This window comes from Gossypium hirsutum, chromosome D05 (genome assembly GCF_007990345.1).
Source record: "Gossypium hirsutum isolate 1008001.06 chromosome D05, Gossypium_hirsutum_v2.1, whole genome shotgun sequence".
Taxonomy (NCBI): Eukaryota; Viridiplantae; Streptophyta; class Magnoliopsida; order Malvales; family Malvaceae; genus Gossypium; species Gossypium hirsutum.
Genome location: NC_053441.1, coordinates 38,049,002 through 38,059,410, shown reverse-complemented (window position 1 = coordinate 38,059,410; position 10,409 = coordinate 38,049,002). Strand labels below are relative to the sequence as shown.

The 10,409-nt window shown below is 33.4% G+C and overlaps 1 protein-coding gene and 1 non-coding gene across 3 annotated transcripts; both read right to left on the bottom strand.

Annotated features, from left to right (window-relative positions):
- Positions 1–2,068: 2,068 nt before the first annotated feature.
- On the bottom strand, positions 2,069–2,141 carry TRNAK-CUU (transfer RNA lysine (anticodon CUU)). The gene has a single exon. It is a non-coding gene; the product is annotated as a tRNA-Lys (tRNA).
- A 98-nt stretch (positions 2,142–2,239) lies between these two features.
- On the bottom strand, positions 2,240–7,074 carry LOC107903968 (U-box domain-containing protein 6). Of its 2 annotated transcripts, XM_041094782.1 has the most exons (7): positions 6,830–7,074; positions 6,529–6,582; positions 5,678–5,754; positions 5,190–5,375; positions 4,884–4,991; positions 3,417–4,603; positions 2,240–3,166 (listed from the first exon to the last, which is right to left on the bottom strand). In XM_041094782.1, the coding sequence occupies exons 3-7, from the start codon at positions 5,726–5,728 to the stop codon at positions 2,368–2,370; spliced, it is 2,331 nt and encodes a 776-aa protein (XP_040950716.1). In that variant the 5' UTR covers positions 5,729–5,754; positions 6,529–6,582; positions 6,830–7,074; the 3' UTR covers positions 2,240–2,367. The 2 variants fall into 2 exon arrangements, with proteins under 2 accessions (XP_040950716.1, XP_016685693.1); XM_016830204.2 differs by lacking the exon at positions 6,529–6,582.
- Positions 7,075–10,409: the final 3,335 nt, after the last annotated feature.

The window sequence follows — 10,409 nt, the reverse complement described above, 5'->3', positions numbered from 1 at the left end:
TTTAATCCCAGATTGTTTCTAAATCTTTTTTATGCCTTGTAGGCTCAAATTAAGTCTCATTTATGTTTGAATGACAAGTTTATTGAATGAAATTATTGATGATTGTTTTAAAAGTAAATTTTTTAATTTAAATATTCTATGTTTGTTTTGTTATTTGTTGTAACTTTTTGTAACCCTATTCTGGTGACGGAGACTGGTGAGGAGTGTTATAGCCTTGATCTAGCAGGACAAAAGTTATAGCTTGTGAGGGAGGCATAGTTTTGAAACAGATTATAGCTTCTTGTAAACAGTGAGGTATGTGGTCAAATGATCCAGGAGAAGACACACCAACAAGCGGTTGGTGTTCTATGGTAATGAAGGAATCAAGGAAGTTTAGCGTGTAGTACCTATTGGTGTAGCAAGGGTGACAAGATTGGTGGCTAGAGGATCCTTCAGGGCCTTCACTAGCTGCTCTAAGGTAAGGAGGAAGATGTTTGCATACAGTAGAAGGGTTCCTACAAGGGTAGAAAGAGAAGGAATCTGGGTAAAGTTTAAGCCAGTGGGAGTTATTGAGGCTGGTGAAATGGGGGTGATAAGTGGGGTGGAAGAGTTGGCTTGGTTGGTAGGATCGTTGGTATAGTTGATTTAGTCAGCGGGGATGCCACTTTGGTATTGTGAGTCATGTTGTCCACACTCACCGCACCAATTGTGGATACAATGATACAACAAGGAAAGAGTACAGAAAAGGTAGTGGTGATTACCGCAGAGGTTGGATCACCCAATCAGGGTAATAAGCTAAAGGTTATGGATAGTGAAGGTGAGGAGAATGCTACGGTTTGGAGCTAAAGGTATGTTGACAAAGCATAAGTTTGGTATTATTGAAGAGTAGATCCCCTCCTCGTTGTTCCTGGAGGTATTTATAAGTAGGGTCCCATGTAAGATGGTGTTAACGTGTTGGACTTGTCGTCTAGCCATCATTACGGAGCGCGTGAGGAAGATGTCTTTGATGGGATAAAAATGTCTGTTACAGGACAGATCTTGTCATTCATTTTGACTTGAATAGGATAAAGCAGTTAAGCCCACGTGATGTTTGGTGACCAATAACTTTATGTTTTCAATGCAACTTAGGGATCCAAATGGCGGGATGATATATGCTTGTCCGGATGGTTATCTCGGGAAAGGACAGTTTGTTGGTTACAGGCTTATTGTTTAAGCGTCTTTCTGGCTTGCCACATGTCTTGACGCGAATAAGGCTATAACAATATTAATCTTAACTAAATTATATAATATTTATTATTAATTATTTATATTTGACCAAAGACCAATTAATTAGGATAAGGTACATATGTTTAATGTTGAAGAGTGAATGATCCAACAAATAGGAAATGAAAATGTAACAGATAAAATTGCTTCTTTTTTTGTTATCGTATTGTCGAATACTTTCTTAGAATAGCATATTAGATACAATGGTTAATTTTAAGGTGTTATTTGTTTAAAATATTTTGGAATTATTGATATTTTATAATAACATTTAAAAATAAAATTATCAAACGAAAATTACAATGTATAAAAAGTTAAAATTGATAATAATTACAAGATGATGTAACTATAATATCTAAATATAATAAACTTTGTTAAATAAATCTAATTTTATATTTTGGTTTAATTTTTTAAAAAAATAAAAATATTTTTTTTCCTTAAAACCAAACTTTAACCTTGAAATATGTAGGTAGGTATTATCAATGCAAAATTTAAAGTTATCGAAAAATGCAACTCAATCATTAATATTCTTTAAAACAAAGTAATCAATTTAAAATTCCAACTCATTTGCATTGTTAATATTTGGAAATATAAATGATAAAAGTTTGTAACTTTCTCACCAAAAATATGTATACTCAAATTCTTTAAATCTCTGCATATTATAATATAAATGATTTATCGGCTTTCAGCGTTTACCATATCTGATTTAAATTTCCCACATGTTTTCCGCGTTAGATAATAATATATTTTAATAATATTTATTATATTCACATTTTTATTCTTTTCCAATAGTTCTTCAAAGAAAAAAGAAAGATAGTGCAGACTCCAACGCCCACCGTGGGGCTCGAACCCACGACCACAAGGTTAAGAGCCTTGCGCTCTACCGACTGAGCTAGACGGGCTACTTGTTGGGGTTTTCCTGCAGATAGTTTATTTTAATAAAATAGTCAGTTTTATTATTAAATGATCGGTTAATTATTTATAAACTAGAAAAGGTAAATAAGGAAGACAAAATGTCCATATATAGATTACAAAGGGCCTGTACATTTTCTGCTTCTCTGTGATGACCAAAGAAAAAGAAGATACAACAAAAGCATTTACATTGGCATTTTTTTCTTTTGCCTCTTTTCAACACTGATAAACTGTGTAGCTCTTGCTCTTCTTTAGAAAGCTAAATGCTTTACCTATTTTTCTTCTCGATACCGATTTAAGGAACGGCTTCGATTCCGGAGCTGAGGCAGGAGCAGGCATGGGATCTTCATTGATTTCAACTTGTTTGACTTTCTCAGCAGCAGGCAGATGATCTCGCTGCCGTTGTTCCCGGAACAGCATCAGAAGCTTTTGTGACTTCTCCCTCGCTCTTGTTGTCCCATTTACTGAAATCGACACCAATGCAGGTATCACACCTTCTTGTAGGACCATTTGACTGCATTTCTCATCTCCATTACAAAGAACTAGAAGGCACGAAACAGCTTGCTCTTGCTCAATCAATTCACCTGCATCAAGGACTGTTGCCAGACCACTTATGACACCACAGGCTGATACCATCTCGTCTCTTCCTGCTGGACTTGAAGCTAAATTTATCAAAACTGCAATGGATTTCTCCGTCCAGGTATGGTCGCCCAAGACCAGGAGTGACTGGAGGGCACTAACTATGCCAGCTGCAAGAAGACTCAGAATGTTGGACTGCACGGTAGAGAGGTTATAAAGAGTATGAAGGGCATCAAGCTTGGATTGTTGCTCGGTTTCACTGCCCAGTAGCCGGACTAAGAATGGCACAGCCTTGCTTGAGCCAATGACAGACTTGGCTTGCTCGAGGCAAGAGAGATTAAGATAGAGAGCAGCTGCTGGTTCATGGGCATCAGAGTTGGAAATCATATTCTCCAGCAATTTAATCACTCCGGATGCTAACAACGATTCCTTGTTCCTAATTTTTGTTATTGAAAACATATGGAGAAAGAAAACTATATGAGGTTCACCTTAGCAATTACATATAAAATGACAATCAATCATAAGGAATAACAGCATTATATATGAAAGACGTTAAGATGCTCTTTCCCCTCCTATTAATTTGACACGTTCGGTGTATCCATTAATGAATGAAAGGGTAGCAGCAGTTGCTTGCAAATATCCATGTCCGGATTTAACTAAGAAGGCATTAAACATGAGTAACAAACCTGTTATTGTTGACAGCAAGGTTAAAGAGAGCCATTGCACCCATTTCCTGAGCCATTGCATTTCCTTCACGCACAGCTGAATCTAGAAACCGCAATAATCCCTCAACAAAGCCATTAGCCCCCATAAAAATCCTTGCCTCCTCATCATCCTTCAGAAAAAGCCTTAGTTGTTTCACGACCTTGCACCTTTTCTGCAAGTTCTCTTCTTCATTCAAAACAGAGAGGAAATCCTGATAACTTTCTAGCACATTAAGCTCAGAAGTTTCCTCCTGTGGACACGGAGACTCATTTTCATTTTCAGCTTCATTTCCTTCCACTTCCTCAGCGTTAGCACTCTCCTCTAAAGGAACCACCTTAGCCCCCTTTAAGTTGCATGAACCGACACTATCCATTGATCTTGAATTTGCAGTCTCAGACTCGGACAAGGCCAGTCTCCAGTAGTTAAAATCAAGAGACTCTGGGGGACCATTGGGAATAGGAACTCCATTCTGTTCACACCAACTAGCAATGAGACCCTTAACACAGTAATTAGGAGTCAAAGAGAGATGTGGGAGCTTCTGTTGAGTCTTTGGGCAGGTGTCATGCCCATCACTAAACCATTTCTCAATACAGATCCTTTCATATGTCTGTCCAGAAGCTATTATGACTGGATCATGCATAAGCTGCAATGATATTGGACATCGTAATTCTTCAGGTGGAAGGGGAATATGCCCCGATCTCCTAATATTTGGCTTGAAATTAAAAGAACTGAGCTTCGATAGCTGCCGCTCAAATGCCTGACCATTACCACTTGCCCCTCCACCCTCAAGAGAACCCAGAACAGTTGGGGAACAAGGCGTTGAACCCTGCGAATCATTATCATCTGAAACCTCACTTCGAAACAACTTGGAGTATTTCCTCATGAGATGTAAAAGATAAGCCACAATAGATTCCTTTCTCTTGTCTTCCTCAGCACGAGCTCTTTCTATCACCTTCTTGAGAGCCCTTCTTTCAGTTAGGGCTGCTCTAGAAGAAGTAATACCAAGCCTCATAGCAGCCTGGTGAAAAGACTCAAGCTCATTGTTGTCATTACAGTCATCAAATTTTCTCCCATGCTGAAGTAATTTAATTATTTCATCACCAACTTGCTTTTCAGACGGATCAAGTGAGAAAGCAGTCCCCTCAAGTTCACTTACAATCTCTAAAATCTGAAGTTCAATCAAGTAATCAGAAATACATTAGAAGGATCATACTGCACGTAAATCCAATACAATCATGACATGGCATATTTCCATTAAAAACTAAAATAATCCTCTTAATTTGAACAAGAACTAGGAAATTTTTAAGAAAAGTAATGTGGATAAAAAAAATACCAGCAGCAGAACAATCTTGTTGAAACTGCTTGCTGAAAAAAGGCCCTTATTTGCTTAAACACCCAAAAATTGAAATAATCTTTGCAATCTCAAACCAGCAGAGGGCAGTTATTACCTGACTTCCAATGGACTCCGGAACTATTTCTAAAACGCGTTTAAGACTGTCAATAAGAGCACATTTTGCCTTCTCAAACTTTAAAAGAACCGAATCTCCAGTAATAGCCTACATGAAAAAAAACACCACAATTTAGTAAAGATTCTATACGACAGAGGAAAAATAGTGGGAAACGAATAAAAAGTCATTAAGTGAATGCATCAAACAAGAGTAAAAAACCACCATACCAAGAATCACACATGAAACATATACAATTATGGATGCATATATCCTGTGTGTGTGTGTGTGCAGAAAATAAACTCTTACCAAGTAAAGTTTACTACATGTAGAACAGTGCTGAAGAACATTTTTGGACTTCTCCAGAGCTAGATGCAATGAGCATAAAGCCTGAATGCCAGATTTGCTCCTAGGCCGTGCTGATTCCAAGGAAGGGAATATTGACAAGACTTTGCAATAAATTGCTGAAAGTGTCTTGCACATATCCCCATGTAACTGCATAAGAAAAAAATATGTAAGTAGGAAAACTGTGAACCTTAAGCATCAAAATTCAACCATTACAGCTTCTCTAAAACAAAAGGCCTTCGATATTAAGAACAGTTGAAAAGTATATAAACCTAGGAGATAGATTGATGCCAACAAAAAGATCATGCAGAAAGTACATTTACAGAATACAAAAGTAGTTTCGGGCATGCCCCCATTTTAGTGAAGTTAACTAGAATTAAAGAAACAGCACAGGTAAAATGAAGGTTCTGATATTTCACACTAAACATATCCAAATGCTTTCGAATTCATACCTTGGCATCACTAGCTGCAAACAGGTTCTCTTCCACCTCAGAAATATCCATAATTTAGCATTCACCGCAAGAAACCACTAAAATGCACAAAGAAAATAGAACATAGTCAGATGGTTACAAACTAACCATAAAAAAATTATTTAAAAAAACAATAAGCAGACAGTTCAAGTTACAAAGATAACTTTAAAATTCTATTCCTTTAAATAACATAAAAAATCTGGAAACTTCTCCCCCCCCTCCCTTTGAAAAAAATATTTATGACCGACCATGCATCATGAATACCAAAAAGAATTTCTTAACCCCTCTTCAGTTGAATTGCAATGAAATCAAGCTTTATGTATTTCAGTTTTCCTAAAAAGAAGTACCTCGAAAATTTAGTCTCAGTTCGATAGTTTCTTTAAGATAAACAATAAATATATTATTCAGAAAATGTTCGTACTTTTCAAACATTTCCCATCTGGTATGCAACACTATAAAAATAATAATAAAAGAACACACACGTGAAATTGGAAATGAAAAGACCTCCAAATATAAGAAACACACCACGCAATATGAGCATTCTTGAATAAGCAACTGACCTGGACATCATTGCGATGTTGAAACAAATGGAAAAAAATCTGTATGGAAGAAAACACAAAAGGATCTTGCAAATTTTTTATTTTGATTTAGGCATTTCATCAAACACCGGAAGATGGAACCAGGAAAGATTATTTTTCCAATAAAAAACACTTATTATTCTTATTAAGGAATAAAAAAATCTGATTTAGACATCACATCAAACAACTGAAATGTTCAAGAATCTCAACAGAATTCAAGAAACAGTTAAATCAAAAGAATCTTTGGAAAATGACCTGAAGAAATCCCAGAGATCATTACCCGGAACAAGAAACAAGAATCACCATCAGCTTTAATCGACATTCCGAAAACAGGCAAAAATCCAGAAACACAAAAACACGGTAACAATTAAAAGACCAAGCAAAATCTATAATGAAACCCGAATTAGAAACAGAAACAAACAGAAAACGCACCAAACAAGGAATTACGAAAACAAAAGAAATGCTTCCTATTTTCTTCAAGAAAAATTCAAACGGGATCGAATCTGAGTTAGGGTTCGAACTTAAATTTTAAAAAGAGAAAAAGAAAAGAACATACCAGGAAAAGACGGAGGTAGCCAAGGAGGCTTCATATAAAAGATGGTTTCAGAGAAAGAAAAAAGAATTTAAGGTCCAAAGAGGGAATTTAGGGTTCCGGTGATGCAATCTCATCGTTGAATTAGGGGTTCTGGATTCAAAGATTCGTTGTTCAAAGCAGCGAATTTTTCGGAGTATAGAGAAAAGGTGTTTGATTGTTATTGAAAGCAGGGGATAAATGAAAAAAAGAAGGAATACCTGGAAATGTTTAAAAATAGACAGCTTATTTTAAGCGGGATTAAAAAGCAACTGCCAGGAATTTGTTCAAGGTGGATAAATAATTAAATAAAATAACTAAAATATAATTATTTTTACAACTTTTAATTTATTCGAGAAATACTATAGCCCGTTTGCGAACTCTTTAATGTGATACACTCAAAGCTTTAAAGTGCGGTTATTCTAAAACAAATACTTCAATCATGGGTAGAATTGAGATGAGTCATATGGAAGAAGGAGATCTTGGTAATCTTGATAATGCTGAACTCAGTTAAAGACCAACAGATGATGATAAAGAGCATATGTTAAATATTAAAGAGGGAATAACCCAACAAATATATATATTAGAACAATTAGATAAACTTATTCTTGCTATTTTTATTAGTAATCGTGTTACCAACTACTTTTTTTAGATTAATATAAATTCAATTTTAATTTCTGTTATTTTCTTATAAATTTTTTTTACAGTAATTAATATTCTTAAAAGTATAAATCATGTAATTAAACTATATTAATTAAAAAAAGTAGAATTACGAGAGAGTAAATTTTGTATGAAAAAGAAAGATATGAAATAAATTGGAATCAAATGTTGACTAAGAGCTCTTAAATTTTGACTAAATTCCTTTCTCTTTTCTTTTGATATTAGACTTTTTTTTAATTGGAATCAGATTCAAAAACTATTAATTTAATATTTAGTTTTTAAATTAAAATTAAAATTAAAATTTATTCTTTTTATTGCTTTAGCTCGTGTATTAAAATTGAAATTTTCATTTAACTTTAAATTGATAATAATGATGATTGGGGTTTGAATTTCATTGTTTGTGTCTCCCCTGGTTTGCCGGCCGACAATTGCCGACCTCATGCTTTGTCCTTAAATGCTATCAAATTACTCATTTCTCCTTTTTAATTGTAATCAATCTTTTTTTTTTATCTGTCCTTTCTCACTGACTCTTCCTTTTTGCATTCAATCGAAATTTCTTCCATTAATTTTATTTATTTATTTATTTATTTATTTGAAATTCTATTACTCAAGCTTGTACAATTTCAAATTTTGAATTTCAATTAGTAATAGAAAAGCTAAATTAAGTTCATAATAGAGCTTTGATTTTTTATTTCCATATTAATAAATTATTTTTATAATATAACTACATTTTAGTAAACAACATTTATTTTTAAGTATTTCATAACAATTTTATTTTTTTCTTTTTTTTATAAGAGGAGGGATATATAATGTTGGGTGTGTGGGGATAAAAATTAGACCTGTACATGGGTCGGGCGGCTCGGCCCGGCCTGACGGCCCTCCCGAAATATGGGAGGATTTGGGTAAAAATATAGGCCCGAAATATGGGCTTGGACAAAATTTTAGGCCCGTTTAAAAAATGGGCCGGGCCTCGGGCAATATTTTTTGGCCCGGACCCGGCCCGGCCCGAAAAATATTAAATATTTTTTTTATTTTTTAAAATATAATATTTTTTATTTTAAGTTTATTTACTTTCATTTCCTTGACTAGTGTTACAAAATAATAATAATAAAACATCAAGTTTGTTTTACTAATTAAATGTTAGATTTTGTTACAACAATTAATACAATTAATACAATTAATAATTTGATAAATTTACTAATCAAATGTTAGATTTTATTACAACAATTAATACAATTAACAATTAATAATTTAATAATTTTACTAACAATTAATTTTAATAACAATTAGTTTTAATTTTATTAAAAAATAATTTTAATTTTAATTAAAAACGGGCCGGGCCGGGCTCGGGCCCCATATTTTTCTTCGGGCCGGGCCTGGGCAAAATCTCAAGCCCATATTTCGGGCCGGGCCAGGCTCGGGCCTAGTAAACGGTCTGAAAATTTTTTGTGGGCCCGGCCCGGCCCATGGACAGGTCTAATAAAAATAAATCTATGATTAATTAATGAAGGCTTTAACACGTATATCAATGTCACCTTTTTTAAGATTCTATTCACCCCACTTATATTATGGTGTGCAAAAGAGTTACCAACAAATGAACTTCGAGAAACTGTCTACGTTTTGCATTGACAGAAACAATCAACTGAGCACTAAGAGGAGCATAGCAAGGGTATAAATTTCTATAAAGAATTTTTGCAGTAATTCTTTATAGAACAATCTAGGAATATAAAATATGATGAGAGATCGAAAGAAACTTTTTTATATTTTTTTTGAGTTGTCATACAAATGAAACTTCACTCCTATTTATAGGAGGCCTCATGTGTCTTCATAGGGGCATAACTATCCAAATGGATCGTCATATCTTTAGCAATAAACATAATTATTCAGTAAATATCTACTTGAATAATTATGACTATTTGTTAATAACCAAGTGACATAATTTTTTTGTTACTGATAACTTTTCATTTGTAACTATTGGAATACTATATATATTTTGAAAATATTTCAATATTTAAAAATCGAACCCAAAATATAATATCAACCGATAATTCATTTAAATGAATTCTTTTGAACATTACATTACAAACTCAATTGACATTTTATTTTTACTTCAAATCTCTCTTCTTAACAACCTTTACTTGCAAATACTTTAACTTAAAAGTCAAACATAAAAAACTCGATTTTAACATGTTAAATAGTTCGAGTTTCTTGAACTCGAATTCAATTCAACAATAATTAATTTAAAATTTAAAATTTAAAACATGATAAATTTGAAAAATTTTAATGTTTTTTATGAGATTCAATCAGGTACATATAAAGAAAATTTTGCTTAAATAGGTTTATACAATTTTTAAAACTTAAAAAATATGGTTAAATTATAGCTTAGTTGTATTATACTTAGTTTAGAGATTTTGTTTTAGAGATTTTATTTTCATAATTTAATTTACCATAATTTATTCCTACTGTTATTAATCTTATTTCTTAGTGTAAATCATTAGGGTTTTTTACCAAAATAATATTATATATATATTTTTAAATGGCATGTTCCAAGAATTATATATTAAAATGGTACATTCAAATGGGTGGAGGGTGGTGCATAGGCGGAACTACCCTGATTCTGACACAATTTCGTTAAAAAAAAAGTATAGGGGTGTGGTGCCTATCTGATAGGCAGCACCAGTGACCCCTATCTGATAGCCAGCACTGGAGGTGCCTATCTGATAGGCTGGACACCTAGTATTTTTCCCCTCACACTCCCCCATCCGGCTCATTTTAAAGATTTATTAAAATACTTAAATTTTATATATTGCTTTTAATTACAAAAAAATACCAAACAGTTTGTCCACATCATATTTTTTGTTATACTACATTAACAAAATAAATATATATTATAAATTCCAACTCA